General features: G+C 53.4%; 1 protein-coding gene across 3 annotated transcripts; it reads right to left on the reverse strand.

Moving 5' to 3' along the window:
- Nucleotides 1–2,203: 2,203 nt before the first annotated feature.
- Fosl2 (FOS like 2, AP-1 transcription factor subunit) lies at nucleotides 2,204–25,201 on the reverse strand. Of its 3 annotated transcripts, XM_037198066.1 has the most exons (5): nucleotides 24,157–25,139; nucleotides 13,309–13,560; nucleotides 9,963–10,070; nucleotides 7,335–7,568; nucleotides 2,204–7,210 (listed from the first exon to the last, which is right to left on the reverse strand). In XM_037198066.1, exons 1-5 carry the CDS (start codon nucleotides 24,256–24,258, stop codon nucleotides 7,082–7,084), a joined length of 825 nt encoding a protein of 274 aa, XP_037053961.1. In that variant the 5' UTR covers nucleotides 24,259–25,139; the 3' UTR covers nucleotides 2,204–7,081. The 3 variants fall into 3 exon arrangements, with proteins under 3 accessions (XP_037053961.1, XP_028729787.1, XP_037053962.1); XM_028873954.2 differs by having other exon boundaries at nucleotides 2,204–7,568; nucleotides 24,157–25,201; XM_037198067.1 differs by lacking the exon at nucleotides 24,157–25,139 and adding an exon at nucleotides 22,134–22,743 and having other exon boundaries at nucleotides 2,204–7,568.
- Nucleotides 25,202–26,669: the final 1,468 nt, after the last annotated feature.

Genomic DNA, 26,669 nt, shown 5'->3' on the forward strand with positions numbered 1-26,669 from the left:
CCAAGGCCGTCCGCCCTGCCTACTGGGCCGCCACGGCAATTTCTCAAGCCTCCAGGGGGACCTGATGACAAAGAAGGCGGAGCAGATGAGTATTAGCAGCTCATCACTCCTAATGACATGGCCCCCTGTCTCACCAGGAAGGGACAGACCTGCCTGCAAAGGCAAGGGCAGACTCGAGAGCCACGACTTGGACCGTGTGCACAGCCCAGAGGCTCTCAGTTCTCTCGTGTGGCGGGACTGTCCCTGTGGGTTCTGGTGGGGCATCCCGCGAGCCGCAGGGATGGAGCTATCCACAGACACACAGCCTATCCACCCACTGAACGCATACAGCCTCACGGAAGAACACACCCTTCAATTCAGACATGGCGGTTGAGCCCAGGGCCCTTGTAATCAAGCTGCATCAGTCAGCTTTATAGCCAAAGTCTGTGGGATTTAACGACTTGATTTCTTCCTGAGTCTAGCACTTCCTTTCCAAAGGCCTTCACGTATGTGGTCTCGTGGCTCGGAGGGCTGGAAAACTCCAGGAGATAGTTTACTCCTCATACACCGGAGAGCTACTTAAGAAACAAAGCTGGAGTCACCAGTGGAACTCCAGGTCTAGCGCAAAGGATAGTCTCTTGACCCCTTGGCCAAGGAATCCTTTCTGAGGATGGCCCCTGCTGAACCTCTTGGAAGTCTAAATGCTGTCTACCTCTCGTGTTAAAAGTCTGTGTTGAAAACAGAATAACAGAGTCAAGTTATGGGAGTGGTTTGGACCAGTTCAATGGAGACTTACATAAGGTGAATCCCAAACTCCCCTAGTACATGCTCTTAGATTTGAGAACCCAGTGGGGCCACCCTGGCTGCTGGTTTCTTTCTTTTCTTTTTTTCCAATAAAAGCCTAAATGCCTGTCTGGATGTTAAAGCATTTATAGCTGTACAAAGAAGCGTAAGACTCCATCTAATAAGTGCCTGTCAATCATCAACTTCTCTAATTGCCATATGGGTAAAGGGGTGGGGATTGTGACGTGTCACTGGAAGATGGAGAATGTATGGCGGTGCCCAGGCAAGAGAGGCAAGCTCCGAAACATCATCACAATGCCTCTCTGTGGATAGCGTCATCTTCAGAGCCTAGAGACCCTGGACAGCTGTTTCCTTCATAGTTACCCCACAAGGAAGCATGAGTTACTCAAGAAAGTACAGTATCATCGAAACACCCCAGGCTCTATCTGAATTTGTTTCCCTGCCCATCCAAGCAGAAGAGATCACAATGAGGCCCGGAAGTGAGACTTCCTGGCCGCCTTATTCCAGCCTCTACTCCATGGGCCCACTGCGAAGGAAGTGGCGGGCTAGTGTTGCCTTGTCTAAGCCTTCCTATGTAGGCATTTCATCCCTGCTATCATTTCTCCACTGTCTCCACAGGAAGGAAACTGAGGCCTGGAGGGAAGTCCCATGGCTTTCTCCATCAGTTACTAGACACAAGCATAGGATTCAGGGTGCCTCTGACCCCCAGTCCAGATCTCCTGGGTCCTCCAAAGAACAAGGCCTACGTACTGACACTGCCTGGGGCCCACCAGGGCAAATGGCATCATTTGGGGGGCTATTTTACTAACAGATAGTAAAGACCCCATTGTCACGCACTGCAGACATTAACTAAGATGGGTTTGCCTCTGGGGCCAGAGATGGAGAGGAGGGAACACATCGGAAGATGCTCCTTGGTCACTCGGATTTCCTAGACTACGGAACAACTAGGCTGTACTGTCACCGCTGAACGCTCCAGACTTGACAACCTGCGACTTTCCAAAGAAGTCTAGCGATGCCACCCTCCGTGTATTTGCACATCTTGATTGTTTTCAGGGCTCCTTTCTGCCTTCCATCTGTCTGACCACGACAACCGCAGGGTACGTTTCATCGGTCCTTTGACGATTTCCCGGCTTCCAGAGTCGTCCTTTTGCTGGATCACAGATTGGCAGGCGTGGGCAGCTGGCTGAGAACTGGGCCCTGACACAGGATGGGAAGGGTTGGGGACGAGATCGGAAAGGCAAAGGTGGGAAGGGGCAAGAAGTACTGCCCCTGCGGCCCAGGGCTGAGGTGAGCCCCTTCCCCCCAGCTTTATCCATGAGAAGCCAAAGACATAGAGGAACAGAAGAAAAAGGGAAGTGGCCGGGCAGATGGGAAAACTGGAAAAAAAGAAAATTAAAAAAAAGGCAACCACCACAGGCTCTTTGATCTTAATTCATTTTATTCTACAAAATGCTACTCAGTGGAAAGTGGGAAAGCGAACAACAACAACAACAACAGAAACATAAAACAAAAATAAACCCCAGGGGGAAACAAGTTTTAATATGTTCTTTCCTCCATAGCAGCAAGCTTCTCCCAACAAGCTTTTCTTAGTGCAAATACTGTAGGCTTGTGTCACGTACAGTACACAGAACAACACAACACACACCAACCAGAGATGGCTTCCGAGCAGGGATACTCCTCAATTTTTAAAACTATACAAAGATTTGTGAGCATACGGTCCTGCCGGGAGAGTCCGACCAGAGAGGCCCTCCTACAGGGCCATTTCACCAGGACTTTAAAAACAGGGGACAAAAGGTGCCCAGAAAAATCATTAACATTCCCCCCGCGCGCGCAGAGCCATAAAACCTTGTACAACTCATTTGCCTCCAGGGTCTATAGCGGATTTCACGTCACGTCATTGACATATCCCAAATACAGATGCACAAAGCTCGAGTTTCCACGATATACCAAAATACGATATATACACCTCCCACAGCAAAAGAAACCCTGATACCTAGTCTTTATACAAAGTTGAATATTTTCTCCCTCAAAAATCAAGTAACCACGAAGTAAAATAAATGGAATATTTTTTTTTTTTTTTTAATCATACAGAGAAAGTTAAGTTTTGAGAGACAGGGCCAGGGTCTTTCATTGTGTTTTCTTACAATGTGAGATTTCCTTAGCAGCCACTGTCCCCAGAGGAATGACAATCAGTCTTTATAAACAGAACCTTTTAATACAGTTTATACAGCACGAGTCCACAAGTCACTTTAGAAACAGACAAACAAAATAAAGCATCATTATCCTAAGTTAGAAAAAAGGAGGGGGGAGGGGGGTGGGGGGCGGGGGGGGGGGGTACTTTAATGCTATCGGTTTCTATTCAGGCTTGGAACACACACAGAAGATGTAAACATTTAAAATAAATAATAAAATAAATGTCGATTTCTTCTCCCCTTTCCCTTCCCAAACCCTCTGTCAAAAGTGTGACCCAGCTCCTCCCGAACAGGTTGCCGGGGGGGCCCTGGATCGTTACCAACATGTGGTGAGGCGTGGCCAGGCCCAAAACACCAGAAGCGTGAGAAGACACCCCTTAGCGGCGGGACGATTGGTTTCCTTCTTTAAAAAAAAAAAGGGGGGGGGGCAGGAGGATAGAAGCGCACGCTCACGCGTGTGGAGATACGAATGCACACACACACACACACGTACACTCACACGCCCCTGTCAATAAATAGTGAGATGCTAGCTTGAAGATGAATGTCAAGATGACCCAAGCAGAATGTGGCGAGGCACCACCCTCCCTTACTTACATTTAAAAAAAAGAGAAAGTCATACACACTACACGTCCTATTGGTCCACAAACTCTATGAGAACTCAGGTTGCCCCTTCAGTCACCCGAGGAGCACAGGCCAGGCCAGGGGAGCCTGAGGGGGAGGAGCCTAGGGTGGACAGAGTAAAGGCACTCCCACCTGGGGTCTTTGAAGAAAGCCCTCTCCTCTCCAAGTGTTTTGTTTGTTTGTTTGTTTGTTTAGCCATTACTTGGGACCTTCTAGAAGGGGATGACTCAGTTCCATCTTAAAAGAGGATAAATATAAAAGTGCCTTGTAGTGCCTGGGCACACAGTAGGTGCTTATTCCTTTCCTCCCTAAGAGGCCACAGGACACCCATATCTGCTCGGGGAAGGAAGTCCCTGTGAAAAGATACATGGTGATATCTCCAGGGACACGCTTGCTCTGTCAGGAAAATGGGGAGAAAGGAATCCAGATGCTTCACATGGCCTCCCCCTCTTCCACACTTGGGAGTCAAGCGGATGCAGACTTGGGTTCTCTCTCCCCAGAGCCCGAGGAAGAGCCAGGTTTGCTTATGGTTAGCTCCGAAATGCTCCCACGACTGGCCACCATGGGCACACTCATCCTGTGACAGCAGCAATCTGACCCCCGAAAGGCTGCTTGGTAGTAGCTCCCCTCACCTGGGCTCCACTCTTTCCTGTGCCACAGCGGTCCCTAGACAGCCAGACAGAAGGAGGACAGCTCTCCCAGAGGCTGGGGTGGCCATGGGGACTGTGTTTCATGCTAGCTGATCGGGGTAGTGCCTGCCCTGTGCCAACCCAGAGCTGCTCACAGTCCCAGCCCAAGTCCGCACCAGCTGAGGACACACATGAGATCTGACACCTTGCCTGAGCACAAAGCACGGCCCCCTCACTCCCCCGCATGCCCCCCCCCCCACTGCAGCTGCTCCCTGAACTAGAGGCAGGACAGCAAGCCAGGCTCCTGACTCTGGAGCATAGGCAGAGAGATGTGTGAGTGACGTGTACGTGACGAGCCAGAAGGAAGCAAACCGAAGTTACCCCCACCGTTTAGGTATGGATAATCAGCTTCCTCCCCCACCAAGAAATCTCTGTCTTTTGGAAACGCCATGGAGTCTTGTGGGACGAGGCAAGCAGGTCAAAAGGGAAAATGGCCTCAGAGGCTTCTGAGGCCCAGGTTAGTTGGCTGTGCCTTCTAGCACTGAATGCTGACACAGCTTGAAATCTGAACTGAGAGACAGACTTGGGGTGGGGTGGGGGGTGTTCTCAGGAGTGTCCAACTGGGGCACCAAGCCACAGGCCCGTGACCTGTGTTGGGATCCATGTTATGGAAGGCGGGGCAGAAAAGGGCTCTGGAAATAAAAGAAGGAAAAAAGCAGCTTCGTTTCAGAAACACCCATGAGCACAAGAAGGGAGCGCTCCCACTTGGCTTGAGATGAGAAATGCTTCTCAACTGAGATCACCCCCGGGTATTTACCCAACTCCTGCTACTCTTGGCTGTCTTCTGTTTCTAGGAGGACTCTGAGGCCAGGAAGCCACCTCCCAGAGGCTCTGGGAGACCAGAATGGCAGAGTTAGAGCCAGGGCACACGGGAAAGGGCATATCGAAATTATTTGGAACAAAAATCCCCTCTCCTTTCAGGTCCCTCTCCACCTAGCCAACCTCTGCCCCCCTCACTTTCAGTTCTGATGGACCATGCAGGCTTCCCACACGGCTCCTGGATCCTGTGTACTCTGCATGCATGTAAGTGGGTCATGGGATTCAATCATGGCCGGCCCGTGTGAACTTGGGTTGAGAAAGGCATAGGTCCGTGATGTTGTCCTTTCCCTGTCAAAACTCAGACTTCCACCGCCGGCCATGATTCCAATAACATGGGTTTAGATAGGCTCTTTAGAGTGGACACGCGAGGTCGGAGCATTAGCACTAGAGACGGGTTCTGAGCAGACTCCACTTCCCATGCCTGTGTCAACACGCAGCAGGGAGGAAGGGCTGAGATGCGGGGGCAGGGGGTGTGCTCTTGCTGGAGGCCAGGACACCCATGAGAAGCACGGTTCTTTCAACAGTGGGAAGGAATACACACTAGCTTTGACCGGAACGGCATAAGACACCCCAAGCCTTAGCAAGACTGGCTCGGACCCAGTGACTCCCGACTGGCCTGCTGGGTCAGGAGGGTCACTCTGGAGTGGGCCACAGAAGGATCAAAGGAAAAGCATTCATCCATCAATGGGAGAGACCACTGAGAACAGAGCGGGGTAGGGGGTGGTGGGGGTGGGGGGTCCTGCACCTCACTGATAGGAGAGTAGCCAGGGAAGGCTAGGTACCTGGGGCTGCTGCCAAAATCATTCCTACCACAGCCCCAGATCTCTCCCCAGCTCTTCCACCTGAGGTGTGAAGAGAAACCATTGGGTCAAACTCGGGGGGGGGGGGGGGGTCCAGGCCCACATACTCTCTGAGTGGTGTCACCCTGAGAGATGGGGAAGGGCAGAACCCAGCGGGGCTTTGGAGTGATGTGCGGTTCCTGGGAAGGGGTACCTCCCTGGTCTGGAGGGAAGGGGTCCAAGGTCAGAATGGCGAGGCGGTAATTACAAGAGAAGCTCCACTCAAGACATCAGGCGAAGGGAAGCTCACTAGGACAGCCCCGTGGCTTTGTTGGCACTAATCCTGGCTTGGTAATTAGGCGTTTGGCAAACCCAACCTGTGCCCTGGTTGTCGCACTTACACCCTTGTCTTCTGGCCAGGCCGATCCTCCAAGAGATGGACATCTCCCAGGCTGGGGAGGAAAGGTCCTCGGTGCATCCCAGCGGTGATGGCCTCACCCGTGGAACTCAGGGAGGCCGCTGGTGGTCTGTGATGTCATCAGTGCGCTGGGGTGCGTGGGGAGGGAAGGTTCAATAATATTGCACTTTGACTGTCCCCTTCGGGACACATCCACCCCAGTGGAAGAGTCACCTGCTCCCCCAGCTCCAGAAATAACAGCGCTTTAATATCCGGACCACCCAGATGAAATGTCATGGCAAATCTCATTAAAAACCCAGAGGGAGTGAAGCTGGGACTGGGGGAGGCAGGGGACACCAGAAAGGCACTGGGCATGCTTGGTGGGGCAGGAAAGGGACACCATCACTCCAGGGACAACAGAGTCACAAAGGGACAGGAACCATCCGGGGCCGGGCTCCAGATGCTGCAGAAGCAGGAGAGGATGTCTGAGTCCACCAAACCAAGTTCTCCTCCGGCTTCTCAAGGAAGAGGATTTGCTTGCAAGATGAATGAGGGAAAGGGGGTCCCAGGGCTTCCAAGAGATCAACCAGCGCCTTGCCACTAAATCCCATCGGGTCCCCAGAGCCAAGGTCCCCTATTGCCCTCACGGCCCTGGAGTGCTTTAAAGGTACTGGTCTCCGGGAAGGGTGACGAGGAGGATGAGGAGGATGAGGATGATGATGATGATGACGATGATCATGACGACTTCTCCAGAGCTGGCCAGAGGAGCACAGGGTTACAGGGCCAGCAGTGTGGGGGAGTTCAAGGAGTCTGACGACTGGTCCCCACTGCTACTGCTTCTGCGGTGAGCCTTGGAGCAGGACTCCGAGGGTGACGCAGGCGACTCCTGCTCCAGGACACTGGGGTAGGTGAAGACAAGGTTTGAGGTGCCTGGAGTAATGGCAGGTGTGGAGGTCACCACGATGGGAGTGTGCAGAGGCTCTTCCCCATAGAAACCACCCCCAGCAATGCTGATGGGCTTGATGACAGAGCGCTGGGTCTTGTCCATCCCTACCGCTGAGGAAGAAGGGCTGTCCTCTTCCAGTGGCTCCTGCTTCACCACCACAGCGCCGCCCGTACCACGGATGGGCTGCAGCCCGGAGGTCGGGGGCGACCGGCGCTCCTCGGGGCTGATTTTGCACACAGGGCCGTGCGCCACCAACATGAACTCCAGCTTTTCCTTCTCCTTCTGTAGCTCAGCGATCTCTTTCTGCAGACCGGACTTCTCCTCTTCCAGCTCCTCTGTTTCCTGGGAGGGGAAAGAAGGGTGTGAGGGTCGGAAGCCCACAGGCTGAACTGAAGGATGGTCCCAAACCACAGATAGAGAGAGAGAGGAGATCGACAGCGTCCTCAGGTGACCCTAACCACAAGCGTCTCACACACCTGGCAGGAGAGCTAACCGGGTGTGAGTCACATGGTGGCTCACAGTCCCTTTTAATTCTGAAGGAGGAAAGTCGGCTTGTGGGGCAGGCACATTAACATCTGGCGCCGCTGTGAACGAGCACCTACTTCAACTGTACCGTGCACTGCCCAGATTGTTCCGCTCAACCCTCCAGAAGCTTCTGAAAGCAGATGTGATCATCAGCCCATTTGGAAGAAGAGGAAACCAAGGTTCTGAAAAGCGGGCTCATCTGCCCAAAGTTATAGAGCTAGCAGAGAGGGATGGGCAGATGTGAATCCCAGGGCATCGGACTCCAGAGTCCACATTGGACCCTGAGGATACCAGTACTACCTCTGGGTCCCCCCAACAGGTTAGAGTGGGGTACTCCTAGACAAGGAAACCCTCTGCTCGTGCTTCCTTTACCATTTCAGCCCACTAGTGGACACAGAGGCTGAGCTGGACGCTGCGTGTGAGCAGACTCCCGTGTACAAGCCTCTCTACCCTCGGCCCTGGAACGAACAGTGCCTGGCTTGTAATAGGTGCTCAGCCGATCCCTGCTGGACCCTCCCTTTCTTACTCCACTTTCTGAAGCCCGCCTCACTAGACCAGAGCCACCGAGGGACACATTTAGCTCCACTGTGTGCCCAATAGAGGGGCACCTGACAGCCTACTGTAAGAGCCCGCGAGGATGCCAAGATCGCCAGCGGCGGCCTCAACTCCTCTGGGCTGTAATGGCTGGGGAGAGGAAAGGCATGCGTCAGCAGTCTCCTCCCTCCTCCTTCTCTAACACAGATTCCCATTCACAAATGAAGAGATACGGGCAAGAGCTTCATTAAGCGCAGTACGGTATATTCCGGAGTGAAGAAAAAAAAAAAAAAAAAGTTTCCATCTGTCTCAAGGGCCTGATGAACGTCAGAGGCTTCCTGTGGAGGATGTGGCTCAGGGGCCTGGGTAGCTGGGTCAGGACGTGGGGGAGGCGGACAAGTAGGGTGTGAGGCTTCTGGGAAGACGGGAGGGAAGCAGAGAGGGCTCAGAGGAGTAGCTGGGCTGGGCTGCCGGTGGAGAGGGATGACCTCAGGGAGTCACAGCAAGGCATGGTGGCTTCCTTGAAGTAGGAGAGAATGGATAGCAGTGGAAGGCTCTGCTGAGGGAGGCTCCTGTGGTGGGCTGATCCCCCCCCCCCAGTCTGCCCCATCTGGGAAGAAAGAACTTCTACCCCCAACCCCTACTCTTGATCCTACTCTTGACACCTCCACAGGCCACGGATACAGGCATCATGGGATTCACCAAGTATATCTTCTCGTGAATGTACCCAAAAGCTGGGGCTGAGGCATGAAGGAAACAGCTTAAAACAGATCGACTAGACCTGGGAGGATTAAATGGATTCTAAACCTCTCTACTAGTCAGTCACCATGTGAGCACTGTGCGCGCGCGCACAATCTCTCGGCTCATCTCCCCTCTCCGGGAGCACCGTGTCCCAGGGAGTCAGCACTGGCCTGGGACCTCCCCGACCAGATGCTCAGCCCTGCCTTTAGGGCCAGACACAGGAGGGCGTTACGTGACATTGGTCAGGTCAAGTTTAGAAAAGGGAGGGGCAGGACCATGGGCGCCCCCCCCTGCCCCCCCCGCGCCCTGCCCCGGGGTCTGGGCAGTTAGGGAACATGGGAGAATGACTCATGAGGACAAAAATGAAGCTCTCAGCTCACCACAGAGGTGGGAAACCTTCCTGCCAAGGAAGGGTAGGCGAAAGCCCCAAAAAAATATAACTCGACTGACATGTGACCTGTCTATGTGAGGATGCCTGCTCCCACCCCCACTCAAGCCAGGGTGCTTCGGCCCGGCTGGGCCACCTTTGCTGGCCCTGGGCACGGGGGCAACCGGAACCCTGAGAAGGAGCCACAGAGAGGCAGGTATTGATGTACCTGCCCTAGCTCATTGGAACTGTCACCCTTTATCGAGACGCCCCAGTGGGTTGAGGACAGAGGGCCCACAGGTGCTGAGTAAGAAAACGCACTGGCCCAGAAGGATGGTCTGCTCCTCTCTAGACCCACGCCGATGGCAAAGGCCAATTCTTAGGCATTCATTTCTCCATTCCCACCCCTCATTTAGCATAATTGTTGACCCATGTGCTCAAAAGCAAGAATGTTCTCTCTCTCCTGGCTCATCGTCCGTATGATCCTTTTGAGAACAGGCCTGGAAGGGCAGGAGCCCCACAGCCCTCGGCCCACCCAGGGCAAGCCAGCCCCACACACAGCTCCTCACCGCCTGCAGCTTCTCCGTCAGCTCGCGGCGACGGTTCCGACACTTGGCGGCAGCCAGCTTGTTCCTCTCCCTCCGGATTCGACGCTTCTCCTCTTCCTCGGGAGACAGCTGGGGAGGCCAAGGTCAAGGGTCATGATCAGAATGGTGCCCACAGGTTCGCAGCAACTTTTAAAGAGCTGGATTTTAAGGAATGCAACCTGCCCTTTTTAGAGGCTGGGGAGGGGAGAAAAGAGATGCGGAGCCAGGCTCGTGAGGGTCACTGCTGGGTGGCTGCCTGGAGGGAGCATGTTGACGGATCTGCCTTGGAAGGGGACGGACGGACGTTGCATGTTGAAAGAGAGAGCAGACCAAGAGTCCGTAAGGCACTCAGTGGCCCTGCACCAGGGCAGGATTTGTCTGTCTGCTCTGATTCAAAGCCTAAGCCAGAGGAGAGTCCCCTCCAGCAAGCTAGGCCTGGCTCCACCTGCTATATACAGCAGCTTCCTCCAAAGCCTAGCTAATGATCCTCTTCATCATCATCACTCCGCCTGCTCTACCAGCCTCACCATCCACCTTGGGTTATATAGAGTCTCCACATAGGTAAGATCCAGCCATGGAACAGTGTGTGCTGATGTACTATCACCAGTGTGAGGGGCATGGGTACCACTCTATTCCCAATTTCCTCTGCCAACCCGAGTGCCAGCTTCTCAGAGGTCTCCCCTGAGGACTCCTTGGGAGCCTGCCACAGGACTAGGCTGGGCAAGAGAAAAAGCAGCCTAGGCATAAAAGTCTCGCCACCCAGCTTTTCTGCTTATTTGATAGTGACCGTCTACATGAGACATAATTCCAGGAGTTGTGGCTATGGACTAAAGGAAACCCCCCCTGGGAAGAGATCAGGAACCAGCTCCTTCTGGCGAATCAGTCAGAGACTCGGAACTCACCTCTGCTCACACACACTACCAAGGAGAGGGCCACGGGCTAAAGCATAACACAGGGCAAAGAGAAGACCTCCTCGCTCAGGTACCACACATTGATGCATACCTACTGTGTGCCTACGTTCTGCTAGGAGCGTCAAAGATTCTAAGTATGACAGGACCTGAGTCCTGCCTTCAAGGGACACATGGGGTTGGGGGGTGGGCAGCTGAAGCTACCCCAGAGAGAAAGGCTGCCTATCGACAGACCACGCCGTGAGGAACAAGCCGTTTGTGCTATCTGGGCTCAGGTCAGGACTCCAGGGAGCTCCCTCCCACCCGGGGAGTCCGTGGCTCTGAAATCCTGAGCAGCCAAGAAAGGCATCAAAGTGGAAAGTCCATTCTGTCTACACAGAGCTGACCCCACAGGAGGTCACAAGGCCACTCAGCCACCACCTGCTCCCAGACCTGTCTCGGTCCAAGCCTTACCAAGTTAGTTACCAAGAAAGCCTGTGGTCTTGTGGTTTCTCTATGGCCCCTGGACTCCGTTGAAGGCTCAGCACCACCACCCTCCCCTCCCCTCCCCCACGGGCAGCCTTTATTGCTGAGGGAGAGAAAAAAAAAAAAAAGCTAGCCTTGGTTCAAAGCAAGCCTTCCTCCTACCTTGGTGACTTTTAGCCTTAGAAGTCTCCCTGTCTGGGGAGGTGTGGGGCAACTGTGGGTACTGTCGACATAGGAAATGTTCTGGGGTGGTGAGATCAACGTGGTTACAGCTTGAGTGTTGTTAACATCACTAGGGACCCACCCACAAGCCACACACGCCCTCCCCTCCCTTCTCCTCAGTCCCCACCCTGGGCTCAGAGGAGCCTCCTGGGCAGGCTCTGGGACGAGGCCATGAGGCACCAGGCTGATTCCTGGGACAAGCCTTGGGGTAGGAATGGGGGGGGGCTGGAAAAGGGGACCACGAAAGGAAGGATGGCCCCAGACAGTTGGTCTTGAAGCAGACCTGGGTGGGGGTAGCATCAAAAACATCCACCTAGCCGGGCGTTGGTGGTGCACGCCTTTAATCCCAGCACTCGGGAGGCAGAGCCAGGCGGATCTCTGGATCTCTGTGAGTTCGAGGCCAGCCTGGGCTACCAAGTGAGCTCCAGGAAAGGTGCAAAGCTACACAGAGAAACCCTGTCTCGAAAAACCAAAAAAAAAAAAAAAAAAAAAAACATCCACCTGAAGGTCAAAGCGGTGGATCCCAGTCTCCGCTACTACTAACATGGTGTGACTCTGAACAGGCCCCTGCCTTCTAGGCCTCATCTATGAGCTGGGTCCAGGGGGGAAATTCGGAGGCACTGTCCTCAAAGTCCCTTCTAGGCGCAAACCTCTGAATGTAGTGTGAGGTAGGCCCAGCAGAGGACGAATGTGGGACACATCATGCTGCCATGTCCCGTCAGCCCACAGGAGCCTGGCTGCCACTCAGCATCATGTATATCCCGGGACAGTCTGGCTTCTCAATGGCAATGGAGCTTTGCAGCATGGATCCATTATAGGAAGCACCATGACAAAGGACTGTGAAGTCACACCTACAATTCCTGTAACCTGTGGGAAGCCCCGAGAAGGGGCCAGTGGCATCACTCACACACACACACACACACACACACACACACACACACACACACACACACACGCCACTGTACCTCAGTGTCTACCACACAGAGGCACTCTCGGGACTACTGGTTAAAGGCACTGGTACAAGGATATGGTAGACTCTGGGGACCCTAGAGTAGAAACAGGAGCTGGAGTGAGGGCTTCCACAGTTTCACGTGGGAAGGCGTTACCAGATTCACGTGTCATTTGAGAAGGAAAACGCACGGGCATGGCCTTGTGGGAAGGGCACTGTGCATGGAGTCTAAGCAAGTAGGTCTGGGCCTTGGGGGTATCGTCTGTGAGGGGAGACAGATGAGGTCTTGGAAGGCCTGCATCCTTCCTTCCATGTCGGTTCTCTTTCAAAGCTGAGCCTCTCGAGGAGGAAAAACAAGCGAAACCTGGTGTGTGACCTCTGTCTCCCCCCCACACCCCATAACTGAACAGACTCCTCGGGCCCAGGTCACTATATTTCTAAAACACACATTCCAGGAACAGGAAAAGGGATGCAGCTTTGATCTAAAGGCCTGAGACACTGAGGAAGAATGGAAAGTCACATGGATGCTCAAAGCCCTGGTCCCATGGCGCTCACCCAGTGGCTCTCCACTAAGGCCCAGGGCAGGGCGCTACTGTAGGAGGCCATGACATTTTGCATTCACAGATACTTTACACTTACAAAGTGTTCCCCAAACTCAAGACCTCCCTCAAGCACCAACATAACATCTGTATTCAAGAGCCCCCCCCCCCCCCCCCCCCCCCCCCCCCCCCCCCCCCCCCCCCCGCTACCAACGTGGCTTCTCCTCCGCTAGCTAGAGGCATACCTGCTCATCTCTCCTCCTGCGGCCCACAGTGGTACCGATGGTCTTGATCACGCCGGGTCTAGGGAGAGCCATGTGCCCAGGGACAGAAGCCAGGCCCGGCAGGGGGCTGTAGGGGTGTGAGCGTGGATAAGGGTTGGACATGGAAGTAATCACTGTGGGCTGTACCATCCACTGCAGGTCCTGGCTGGTGGTGATGGCATTGATGGTAGGGATGAAGGCGCTGCCTGAGCCAGGCATATCTACCCGGAACTTCTGAAACAAGGAGAAAGACATGACATTGAGCCAAGGCCCAAACCTACAGACTTCGGGGTTGATGGCATGGTCAGGACCCAGGTGGGCATCCCTGCACAAGTCCCACATTGCCAAAAGGCGAGCTGATCTTATCCATCCCCGGGCCATATGTCAGATCTGTTCCCTGCCTGGAGTCCTGAAGACTCCATTCTCAGGGGCTCTGGGGAGGATGCAGCCACATCCCAAGTGACTTCTAGGACACACGTGAGGCTGAGCGGCTCACATCCAGCCTCCAGGGCACATATCTGCAGGATGTTTCACCTTGGCCTCCTGGGGCCTCTGAGTCACCTACCAATTATTCCCCAGGGTACTGGCTCAGGACACATTTCTTGGAGATCAAGGGAGATCACTACAAGTATATTTTGTCACTTTCCAAGGAAGTTCACGATGAGCCTATACGCCTATCAGATCAAGGTCAAGTTGAGAAGGCTGAATCCTCACCTCTGTTTATTAGAGAGTCTACGATCAGCTCAGTGGAGCCCATGCGTCTGGCTTCGCAACCGAAATTCCTCTTGCTATCTTTCGACCCTGCCCTTTGCCTTCGCTGGCATCTGGCTCGGGGCAGACGCGCGGTGTCTATCTCTACCATGGACACATCTGTCTACCTGGGCTCACAGATGTGTCTGTGGGGAAACTTGGGTACTGCCAGCTCAGAGGCTTCCCCTTGGTCTCTTAATTTTCGCCAGGACCCTGTTGCCGAGCTCTGGAAGCTGCGGGGAACATTCTATTTAAAAATCCAACGAGACAGAACCTGGAAGCACCATACATCAGGCCCCTCAACTACTGTGTCACTGGAGGTGTTGGGGTATCGGGGTCTGGGCCCCACAGCCCTAACTAGCTAGGCTCTGCATCCACCCCCCAGTGGGCCAATTCAACAGGAATAGAGGAGAGCAAGAAAAGGGAGATTTATTCAACAATGACCATATTAAGAAAAGGGACAGAGAGGCCCAGTGACTCCTCAAGCCTGTCTTCAGAGTCAGGACACAAAGTTCAAGTTCAAACAGAGGGCAAGAGGCATGGATAGCTAAGTAGCCTCCGTCAAGATGTGGTCCTGCCCCTCATCACCACCTTCAGTCGGTCCTGCAAGGTGCTCTGACAGGTTGTCAGGCTGTGTAAAGACCCTTCCGGGAGTCTTCAGCTCTTTCCTTCTCTCAGTATGAGATTCCTGGGACAAACCCAGTTCCCTGGGGACCATGGTCTCAATGGTCTGATAGCCAAAGGGAGGGGCACAAGTGTCTCTCTAGAATATCCCCCCCCATCCTGCCAGGCTGGCTAGAGCTGGCCTTGACCCTTCACTAGGACAGCTCCTGGGAAAGCTCCTGGAGAGGAGGGGAGGCAAAAGGGAAGCCCCTCCCATTTCCAGCCTTTCAGGAAAAAAGGCTCTCTACGGACCCAGTCAATGCCCCGTCCTCAGATGATCTTCGTCCACAAGAACATCTCGCAACTTTGCCGCCTTGATCTCATGGGTAAAATGACGACAGCCATAATAGGTAGCACTTATACAGGCTGCCCGACACCGTGTTAATGTCTTGCCTAGATTGCCCGGCTAATTCTCCCTCTGAGGTAAGTACCACATTATCTTCATCTTAGAGGCAGAAACAGTCTGAGAGACTCCAAGCCACTGATTCAAGGCCATATTAGTGCCAAGCAGTGGGGTCAGAGTTCAAATCCAGCTCAGCATGACCCAGACTTGCTGAACCATCTTGGTCATTGAGGAGCCTCTCAACACGGTACCACACAGGTCTCTCTAGCATTCTTCCTTCCTCAAAACCCAGTCCCAAGTGCTGGAGTCCACCCTGTGCCAAGGGTCCCCTCAGCCCCCCCCACCACCACCAAGGAGGTCCCACAGATCGGTTTCAATCGAAAGGAAACTCTGCAATCTTTAGCCCAGGCACTAGAGTAGCCTCCCAACTGGTCTAGTTAGAACAACCAAGACTAGAAGAATTGGAAGTGGCCACCTCTGCAGTCTTTACCCCTGCTGATAACATCACAGGTATGAAAATAAAGTGAAGCCTACAGACCTGGGCCCACACTGGACCTGGCTGAGCTGACAGACCCTTCCCCGCTCAGCATTCTGCTACCCACCTGACTCCAGTCCCTGTGGTAGAACCCGACTGTCTCACTTCCCAGACTGCCCCAGGGCAATGGATTCTGGGATTTTATCAGGGAGGTTGTTGCTCGGGACAATGCCTTCTGATCAGTCTAGCCAGTTTCAGAGTTAGACCACTGAGGGCAAAGGTAAGTAGGGTTGGTTTTGGTTTTGAACCGAGAGTTGACTGAAGAGAAACAGGTATGCCAGGCTTGGTGGTTCGAGATTATTTAAAAATCCCAGCTATTCAATAGGGTTGAAGCAAAAGAATAAAATTAAAAAAAAAAAAATCATCCAAAGTCAGCTGGGCAGTAGTGCATGCCTTTAATCCTAGCCCTTGGGAGGCAGAGGCAGGAGATCTCTGAGTTTGAGCCAGCCTGGTCTACAAAGTCAGTTCCAGGAATGACCAGGGCTACACAGAGAAACCCTGTCTTGAAAAACCAATGTCCCCCCCTAAAAAAAAAAAAAAAAAAAAAAAAAAAATTAAATTAAATCCAAGGCAAGTCTGAGCTACAAAATGAGTTCAAGGCCAGTCTGGGCAACTTAGTAAGACCTTGCCTCAAAGATAGAAAAAGGACTGTAACACTCACTTAGCATGTACAAGGCCCTAGGTTTAGTTCCCAGTATTATGGGAAGGAGGGAGGGAGGGAGGGAGGGAGGGAGGGAGGGAGGGAGGGAGGGAGGGAGGGGGAGGAGCATTTCATGTAAATCAGGTGTGTGTAAAGCCGGTTAGAATTTTTTGAAGTGGAAAAGGTGTGTGTGCCTGGAGCTGAGCTATGAGAAGGTAAAGGTGTGCTGTGGACAGTGGACACGGACAAGTGTGTACAGGGGCACTGAGGTCCACACAGGGAATTTTCTCTGGCGCTACTGGAGGAGGCATAGGGACTTTGCTTGGAGCCAGGAGGTCCAGGTTTGAGGCCTGGCTGGAAAAGCTCTGCTCTGAGCCCATCCCTGAGGACTCAGTCCTGGGACAAAAGAGAACATATTGATTCTGAACGTCCCGCATTGTGATAGGGATAAAAGCCACAGCGACTGTAATCACAGGCTGCAAAAGCACATGAGTGGTTCTCAACCCCGGCTAAGAATATTCCGAGGAGCTTGTAAAAATCACCAACGTCGGAGCATCATCATTAGAGACTAAAATAATTGGTTAGGGGTGGAGTTCTATTACAGGTACTTTTTCGAACTCCAAGGAGATTTTTATTATAATGTGCAACCAGGGCAGAAAAACATTGCCCCAAACAAATAGAAGGCACTACAAATCTTCACCATTACCACCGCCGCCACCATCATCAAAATCACCCTTGTAATGTAAGGGCTGTGTACACTGCACAGGCTAGCTCTTGGGAGAACTGCCAGCTTCCTACTTTTGGAAGCACCCAAATCTGTATTCCATTTCTCTCCCCCAAGATAGGTCCTTAGATAGAAGCAAATCTGGGTGCACCCAGGGCAATGGCCTGATGTGACCATCTCCTGGGAGGATTGGGGGGGTGGTGGGCAGCTGTCAGTTCTTTTCAGGAAATTATCTAAGAAATACGCTCATTCCAAAGAACAACCGTGTGCCTGTTTTAGACTTGGGGAAGGAAGCAGAAAACCCAAAGGCAGCTGGGAGACTAAGATTCCTCAGGGATGGGCAGGTGCCGCCCAGCCCCTCTCAGGCCCTCTAAGTCCACACACACACACACACACACACACACACACACACACACACACACACACTGCTTCCCGGCAGACACCAGCCAGATTCCTCCCAGAGATGGCTTGGTCTAGACACAACAAGGCGGTAATAAAAACAAGGCGGGAGGTAATGACTGCCTCTGGATCGCCTGTACACCTTGTTTCAGACAGAGGTAAAGCCATATGGATAACACGCCGGCTCCAAACTGCAAGGAAAACAATGTCCTGTCCCCAGAGGGGACTGAGGCCCGATAAAGAAGGCTTTTGTCTCCGAAGGAGCCTCTTGGAGAGACGCACAAAAGTTTCAATTAGATCTGGCAGATGTTTTTGTCTCCACTCCAAACATGTTATTCAGAAAGTGACACTGGGGGAAGAGGCGATGAGGCTGGAAGTCTGTGGTCTCAGACGTCAGCCCCGATATTCTCCTATGCTAATGGGCCAAGAACGACCCGAATGTCCTGTAAAGGGGGCATGGAGTCACAGTTCCCGGTAAAGAAACCAAGACAGCTTTCCAGGCCCAGGAATCAGGGCAATACCGTGACGGTGCCCAGGTACAGTCTGGCAGTCACCGGATGGATGGGAGAGGTAGCTAGGGACTGAGTTCTCCTGAGGCTCTATAAAGCCCCTGGAAAGCTCTTCCTTTGGGGACAGGCCTGAAGATCCTGGGTGGCTATATGGCATTCCAGCCTGGCAGAGCATCCAAGTACTTAAAAAAAAATTGTGTCTCTCTGTCAACTTGTGGGTGAATGCCTATAAAAGGACAAACAACCCCCCTAGGCCTCCCAGAGCTGACTCTGGCAAGATCCCCTCTAAGGAGCCAGACAGACAGCAACGACTTTGACGCTTTCTGGGCTGTATCTGTATTACCCCTCTAGGCCACCACGCTGGCAGGCGAGCGTCCATAGAGAACATATGAGCAAGCAGGCATTTCTGGGCTCCATTAAATGTCACTTACAGACACAGTTCGGCCTCCAGGCTCAGGTGGGAGGAAAACAAACAGAGAGGAAAGAAGTAAGCCACAAACAAACAAACAAAAACAGACAGAGATACCCCTCTAAGCCAGGAAGCCAAGGGGATGGACCTCGCTCCTCGGATTGGATCTCCAGACCCTGAGCCAAAGTTCAAGCCCCTACAAGCTTTGCTGTGAGTCTTCAGGTCACTGGGGACTTCAATGTCATTCAGCAGCACTCTGTGCTTAGGGGACAGTGGGGGCCGTCTCAGTGAGTACGTGCACCGTCAATCAGAGATCAACTCAAGAGGCCTCACTCTCCCAGCCCAGCCGCCGCTGACTTGGAGAACAGCCTTTTGGAACACAGCAACAGGACCTTGCGTTCAGAAAAGAGTCACACCTCGTCTTTTGCTAAAGAGTCTTCCACCACCATCCCCATAAGCGTAGATGGAGCCCCCCCCTCCCCCCCGAGTCTTGAGCTAGGCAGACATGGTATTTAGACAGAAGTCAAGCTTGAAGTTCTTGGCCCATCCTCCTGGTCAGGCCCTTCTTGGATTGATCCTTAGCAGGACCCCAATCATGCAAGACACGAACCTGTGGACCCTGTAACCTGCTCCATCAGGAAGGCAGGCAGGATGGGATTGGTCTTTCTCCTTCCTACACACTCAACAAAGGAAAAGGAAATCTCCACCATCCCAGAAGACTAGCTTTAGAGAGAAAGTGGGAAATGCTGAATGTTCTAGTCACACTTACTCATATCAGCCTTCCGAGGCCCAGCATCAATATCGGGCTAGTGCTGTGCTCACTCACTGAGTACAGGGTGCCTTCCAAAGCCTGTACACAGACAGCAGCTACCCTGGCCGTCACCTTGACCTCTGACCTTTCTTCTCTGAGGAAATGCCATTTATGTCAGAGTGGAAATTGCTGCTAATAACTCACAATTTCCAAACTTGTACACTATAAAGACGTATCCCAGGTGACTGTGCCCCCCACCAGTCTCTTCGCCAGCTTCACTTGAGAAAACCACCCTCGCCTGTGGCACCTCATGGCCAGGGTGAAGGAAAGCAAAAAGTAGAGAGAAAAAAACAGGCAGAGGTTGCTGCGGAGTTATCCCTGGGTTTCCTGGATCCTTTGCTCTTTCAGGTAAGAGTCCCACTCTTGAACACTGGAGAAATTCACTCAGGAACCCTTCCTAATATCACTGGTCCTGTACCCTCTGCAGTCAATAGGACCAGGGTTGAGACCAGGCTGGCCTTGAACTCAGAGACCAGGCTGGCCTTGAACTCAGAGATCCACCTGCCTCTGCCTACATACGATAGAGATGAGACATATCTACCCAGCAATGAAGGTATATTTTTTTCCCTTTCAACACATAAACCAGAAAGTTGGTTTCCTTCATTCTCAAAACCAGTATCTTTATTTCTGTTTAACAAAGAAAAAATGTCCAAGGCATCAATGGCAGAGATGCTGTGTCAGCAAGGGACTTTTTTTTTTTTTTTTTTTTTTTTTTTTTTTGCGGGCTTTGAACTGAAGAGCTTGTGGACTTGGACGATTGAGGCCAACAGGACTTGGGGTGTCACTCTGTGCTGGACCCCAGCCTGTCCTTTTAGACTTTATACATAAAACCGAATTCCAAAGACCTTTCGGTAATTTTTAAATAGCAAATTCACCTTTCAAGGGAAAGATTTGTAAGCTGGGAGAATTTCCTAAATACATTAAAAACAATTCCAAAAGAGCAGTTCTTACAAAGCCTCTGAGTCCTGCAGCCTCGGCATTCAGTTAAGCATGCGGTCCCCATAAGCAGCAAGGATGGAGGAAGCAGCAGGGAGGATTGACTTGGGCGTGTGGGCTCTGGTGTGTCTGTAGTAAGACACACACACACACACACACACACACACACACACACGCCCTCAAGCTCTCAAATTTTATATTCGCTACGAATAATAAGGCAGGCAGAAATAACATAATGGAAATGCACTCGGGGTTTTGGAAAGGAAACTTCAGCTGCCACTCAAGACAGCTTATGACTGCTACTTCACACACACACACACACACACACACACACACACACACACACACCCCGATAGTGACGGGAAAGTGAAGCATACTGCCACCACCAAGAGTCAACAGGACAGACACATTCCTGAGATAAATCCTGTTGGATCCTGAACCTACAACATCTGTCCGGTCAAGGGAAAACAAAAAGGGAAAAAGAGAAAAAGCAGAGGACCTCCATTTGCATCTCCCACTCTCCCAGCATGTCCCCACACAAACATGTCAAGAAAACAACATTGTGGACGGCCCCTTCCCAACCAGGCTTTTATTTGAAACAACAAAATATGTTTTTTTCTTAAAAAGAAACTCACTTTTAATTCAAGCTGTTTATAGTTAGCTATTGCTAAATATATGGCATTTATTTGCCTTAAATAAAAAGAAAAATTCTAAGAATTTGGAAAACTAACCAAGTTTAACACCCTGAGACTGGAAAAATACATTCCCAGGAGCGTGGTTCCAAAAATATCCTGTAGGGGGCACTAGAGAGGTATGGTTGAGGCTGACTTGGGAAATCACAGTCATTTCTGGTAAAAGTTGTTTGATGCAAGGAATGTCCCAGCCTGGTACAGTTGGCAAAAGTTTACTCTGGGGAATTTTGTGTGTGTGTGTGTGTGTGTGTGTGTGTGTGTGTGTGTGTGCTGTTGGTAGATTGTGTGTGTGTGTGTGTGTGTGTGTGTGTGTGTGTGTGTGTGTGTGTGTGTGCTTGCTTGCTGTTGAGAGAATGTGGCAGAGGGGGAAGAGAAAAAAAAAAAGCTTGTCTGATGTCCCTTGCTTCCAAAAGGAAATATCCTTGACTTATCCTCACAAGTCATCTAGAAACAGATAGCAGCCTTGGAAAAGTTCCGGGTCTTGTTTTTGTTTTGTTTTGTTTTTTTCATTTACAGGGGGGCCTGGCTGATGAAAACAAGTTATGAAATGACCTCTGTTTGTGTAACTGGCTGGATTGCATAATGCCAGAGCCCTGAAACCGTAACAGCCAAGGAGCAAGGCACAGCATATATCTGGAGGTGTTATCCCAGGAAAGCCAGGAGGAAGAAAAGAATAACAACACAGCCTGCTCCAGGAGGGGGAGGTATAGACAACTCTCCCGAGGAAAATGAAATCTCAGTGATTAGCCTTTGAGATTGGGATTATAGCTGCAACAGGAAATATTTTTCGTGTTTTAAGTTCCTGCCATATACACAAGCAGAGGTTTGCATAAAGAGCTGTCTGCCTCCTACCCCACAAGTCAGTGGAACTCAGTGCTAAGACCAGGCTTTAGGCAGCTAGACGGGGGGTAGGGGGTGGGGTGGGGGCCGGGGGATGTTGGAGCTGGTTAAACAGAAAATGTATGGGGGATACAGGACCCCACAAACAAAGAGACCAGGAAAAGAAAAATCGTATCCACTTGCTCAAGGGAAAACCAGGAATATCTCACAATGATTGGTCCATCATAATGTCATAAAGGAAGAAGGCCCAGCCACTAACTGCCGGAAAAATTTCCCCATGAGGGAGGTTGGGAGAATAGTTGATTACAGACTTTATCTGGTAGGTAATAAAGTTACCTTGAGCCCAGATCGGGGTGGGGTGGTAGCACAGACTTGGGAAGTAACAAAAGCTGAGGCCTATCATTGGGACCACAGAATTATTTTTTTTTGTAGAAAGCCAGAGCAGGGAGGTAACTAACCCACCCACACCCACCCCCGACTCCTCATCTCCCACCCACCACACCAGCAAGGAGTGGAAGGGACGGACCAGGCTGAAACTTGGCCAGAGTGGCGGTACCTTGCCAATCCCTCTGGGTTGAGAGACTTCTTGCTCATGCTCCTGAGCAGAATGGGCAGATGGACCTGAGAATCCCATGCATTGGTTGTTGCTAATTGCAAAACCTTCATGTGTTACTGCATGCTAGGAATTAGCCAACAGCTGCTTTTTGCTTCGGTAATGAGGCCCCATTTACACACGGCTGGACGGAGCGCTCTTCCTTCGGCCTCGCGTTGGTTTCCTGTCTGATTGGCTTCCAAAACAAGGAACTGCCTCCGCTCATGTCCTGGGCTCCGAGCCCTAGTGACACAGATTATTCAGCTGGGGCACTGATGTCCGGTCTGACTTCCCATCCAGGCCCCAGCGTCCCAGCGCAGCGCCAGGCAGGGAGATCGCACCGCGTCAACGGGTCACCGTCTCAGTCTCATTAGTGAAAGAAAAGAAAGAATGCAAAGCGCCTATGTGGACTGCGGGAGGAGAAGGATGTGGCGTGGGGGTTATTGAATTGGAAAGTGTCGGGGCGCAGGGGGGGGGCCGCAGGTATAAATGACTGTAACCCATGGGTTAGAACCCATTCGATGTTTGGGTTCAACAGAAATCACCCACTGGGCTGGGATGCAAACATAATCAATGACTTTTCAGATAAGATTTAAAACTCCTCACTTAGTAGTAAGGGTCCATTGACTGCACCCCCCCCCCTCCGCGCACAGACGAGGCTCTCTACAGTGAGTGCTTAGCAGGTACGGAGGGGTTAAAGAGAAGACACAGAAAAGCCATTTGGAGGGGCTCACCAGACCCGGGGCATCACTTTGAGAGAGGTGCCCCTCTTTTTCAGGTTACAAAGAAAGGCATGTTTTTATTATACTTCCCAGCTCAGTCCATCTCTTCCTGGAAGCCCCCCCCCCCCGCGCGCGCGCACACACACACACACACACACACACACACACACACACCCCTCCTATCGGGTTGACTGCTGGAGGCCAAAGACAAGGCCATAGCCATGGCCTTTAGGAGAGCAACTCACGCTGCCGCCAACTTGCCTAGGAACTCCTAGGAACTCCGGTGGGCTTCGGGTGGCAGGGGACCTCTTGAGTTCATGCAGTTCCCTCGCAAGACAGTGTGTGTGTGTGTGAGGCTACACAAGTCAGGTACCCCACCAGCACCACCAGCACCCACCCACCCCCAGTGCCTGTTTGGTACCTATAGACACACACAGATTACAGGCACAACCCCTCCAATGGAAACCAGTCTGCCTGCTTTAGAAAGTTGTTTTTCTACTTCTAAAACCACTCCGGAGCCCAAGGGAGCCCGCTTCTCTCTGTCAGCTTCTTTGCCTCAGGTACCCCCAAGCCCCTCAAGGGTCTGCTCTCCGGGACGGTGCACGCTCCTGCCCAACCCTCACCGGAAGCTGGGGGGGGGGCCACAAGAGGTGTCAAGAGCCAATCAAAGCCAGCTTCTTCCTTCCTTGACCTCCGCACCTGATTCCCAGAGGCAACCCTAGCCCTCCCTCCGGATCACTGGAAGGAGCCCAACCATATTGCTGAGTCCCCAGCCCTTTCCAGAAAGCAGCGAAGACTGAAGGAAAACGGGAGTAGGAAGGGCTAGAAGGCCTTCGCTGTAGGGTCTTTGACGGTTGGGAGGGGCTTAGGGTGTGCAAAGATTTTCTTGCCTGTCCACCACCGAGAAAGGGGAAGGTGGAAAGGCGAGGGGAGAGAGCTCGGAAGGAGGCAACAGGCTTCCAGGAGGGGACCTGGAATTCCAGAAGCTTTTCTGGAAAATAAAGTAAGAGAAGCCGAGGGGTGAGGGTGTTATGGGCTCTTCGAGCCCACTCTCCGCTTGTTTTTTTTTTAAAAAAAAAAAGTGGTGGGGGTGGGTGGGGCGGGACAGAACAAAACCCCACAACTTAACCACGGTGGCCCCCGAAGTCTTTTTCTAGCCCAGTCAAGAAAGGGTAAAGACAGAGGTTGGGGGTGGAGGGAGTGGGAGCCAGGAGAGAGGGCAGGAGTCTGGCCGCGCCGCCAGGTGCACCCGGGCCCGCACGTACCTGCTGGCCGCCGCCACCGCTGGAGTAGGACTCGGCGTGCGCAGGAGAGCCGCTGCTGCCCCGGGACGAGGTGTCAAAGTTCCCGGGATAATCCTGGTACATGATCCGCGGTGGGGGCCGGAGAGGAAACAGGGTGGTTTTCTTCCCCGCCCTCGCCGCGGCCGCGCACAGTCTGCTGCGCGCTCGCTGCTCCACCGGCCCCGCCGCGGGCTGGGCTCTTGGCTCCGGGGGCTGTCCCCTCACCGAGGCAGACGGGGAGGCGGCGACGCTCGGGAAGTGACCCCCCGATCGCCGCGCACCGCACTTCGTTTCTGCTCTGCAAGCTCCGCGGAACCGGTTGTCCACCGGGTCCCTCCCTCTAAAAAAGTCGGCGCGTCCCTCGGTCCCTCCCCTGCGCGCGCCCTTCCGCCCCCGCGCGCAGCCGGAGCTCCGCCGGGACCCAGGGGCTGGAGAAAAAAAAAAAAATGGGCAAACGCAAAAAAAAAAAAAGACTAGGAGCCCAGCGGGTGTCGCTTGGCAGCTCTGGGGGGACTCCCTCCCCGATCTCACAGGGCGCCAAAGAGGCGAAAAAGCAAAGCTGCCGGTTGGGAGAAACTTCTGTTTCCTCCTTTTAGAAAAGGAGCCCGAGAATAAACTTCCTGTGGCCAACTCGCCGCCTGAGTTTCCCGGCGACTCGGACACTTGACTTAGGACAAGGCAGCAAGCGCCGGTCCAGCGGCCCCGATCGCGCCGGCGGGACAGTGCCCGTGGGGTTCCGGGCTGAGCGGTGCTGCGAGGGACGTGGCTCGGCGCCGCAGTGCCCTGCACCCTGTGTCCGCTCCGGGACGGGCCGGCCTCGCGCGTCTCGCCTCGCTTCGCCCTCCCTCTCCTCTCTCTCTCTCTCTCTCTCCCCCTCTTTCTCGCGCGCTCTCTCTCTCTCTCTCTGTCCCTGCCGAGCGCTGCTCGCTGTCTCGCTCCGAGCCCCTGCGCTCTGCCCGAGATGAGTCACTACAATGGCACGAGTTCAACTCCACACTCTTTATTCTCCAGCCCCGCACCATGTGGATCCACTCACGTCAACCCGAGACTCCACCTTGCTGGGAGGAGCGCTCGCGGCGGCGGGGGAGGAGGAGGAGGAGGAGGAGGAGGAAGAGGCGCGGGAGGGGAGGAGGCGGGCGCGGCGCTCCCCTCCCGGCCCTGCTCGCGGTCGCGCTGACGCCAGCCGCACACCCCGCGCAAGGAAGGAGGGCGGTGGGGAGGGTGGGAGCGCGCGGCCCTCGCACTCTGGGGGCGCCGAGGCCGCTCGGGTTCGTGCCGATCTCCTCCACCTCCCCCCCCCGGGGCGCAGCGCCCTTGGTCTGTTCCATTGGCGCACGTTGCCAAAGATGGTCATTTGCGTTAGAGGACGCGAGTGCGGGTTTCCTCGCTTTCGGGTGACGTGGAAGGAGAGGGATTCCCTTGCCCGCTCCTGAGCGCGCCGCGGCCTCCCCCCCCCCCCGACACACACACAACCCCATCCCCACCCCAAAAGGAAGGGGCGCGGGGCGGGGCCCCGAAAGCGGCCGCTCGGGCTTGGGCTCCGGGTTTTAGAAAACAATCGCAACCCTGAAGACGAGACGGGTGGCTCAGTGCGGCGCCACCGCGAGGCCGAGAGCCCGGCGCGCAGAGCCGCTCGCGGGGAGGGCGCGGCCGTGCGCAGTCGTCCGCACCCTCGGCGGCGCCGCCCGGTGCAGCGGGCGTCCTGGGCGCACCGGGCACCCGAGCCGCCCTGCGGCCGGGTCTTGGCGGGGTGCGGCACGGCGCCGCCAGGCGGGGCTGGCCTGCCCATTTCCCCCTCGGAGCCTGGCTGCCCACTGCTTCCCTTTTATACGTGTGTCTGTGTGCTTGTTTTTTTTTTTGGGGGGGGGTAATTTTGTTTTGGCCTTCCAAACTAATTTGCTAGACGTGGTATTGAAGATGAAATTAGCTAGCGAGACATTTTCGGGAGTCCTCTGTGCTAGACAATTAGGACGCATCTAATAGCAGTAACCAGGCCTTAAAAGCAAACCAAGCTGTTCAAACAAACAAACAAAAAAACTGGGGGGCCGAGAGGTGTGCCCCAAGTTGCCTTGAGCTGTTTTGGAGCAAAGTTCAGGGCACGCGTGGCCGGACTCCTGGTTCTTCCCGCCTTGCTGGGTGGGGTGGTGCGCAGGGTAAAGAGCACAGGCCTTGGAGTATGAACGCCTGGCCTTGCTATTTACGAGCTGTGAGATCTTGGGCGAGTCTAGAGTCTCAATTTCCTTCTCTATAATGAAAGGTTTGGATCAGACGACCTTCTAAAGCTCTTGTCTGCTCCGGATCTCCAATCATCCTCGGAGAAGGTACAGTGTGTACAGATAAGCGTTATACCAGGAGTTGAGGAACTTTCTTTTGAGGCAGGGTCTCAGGTAGCACAGGCTGTCCCCGAACTCGGTATATGTCTTAGGTAAATCTCCACCTCCCGAGTGCTCGGATTACAAGCATGTAACATACGCCCAGTTTTTAACCATCCTTAA

Source organism: Peromyscus leucopus, chromosome 22, assembly GCF_004664715.2.
Source record: "Peromyscus leucopus breed LL Stock chromosome 22, UCI_PerLeu_2.1, whole genome shotgun sequence".
NCBI classification, from domain to species: domain Eukaryota; kingdom Metazoa; phylum Chordata; class Mammalia; order Rodentia; family Cricetidae; genus Peromyscus; species Peromyscus leucopus.

Excerpts from the sequence above, each read along its gene's own strand:
- Fosl2 (XM_028873954.2), bottom strand. The coding sequence starts at position 24,258 with ATGTACCAGGATTATCCCGGGAACTTTGACACCTCGTCCCGGGGCAGC. Across the intron at positions 10,071-13,308 it reads GCAGGAGGAGAGATGAGCAG|CTGTCTCCCGAGGAAGAGGA; the intron begins GTATGCCTCTAG and ends TGGCCTCCCCAG. Across the intron at positions 7,569-9,962 it reads TGACGGAGAAGCTGCAGGCG|GAAACAGAGGAGCTGGAAGA; the intron begins GTGAGGAGCTGT and ends TTCCCCTCCCAG.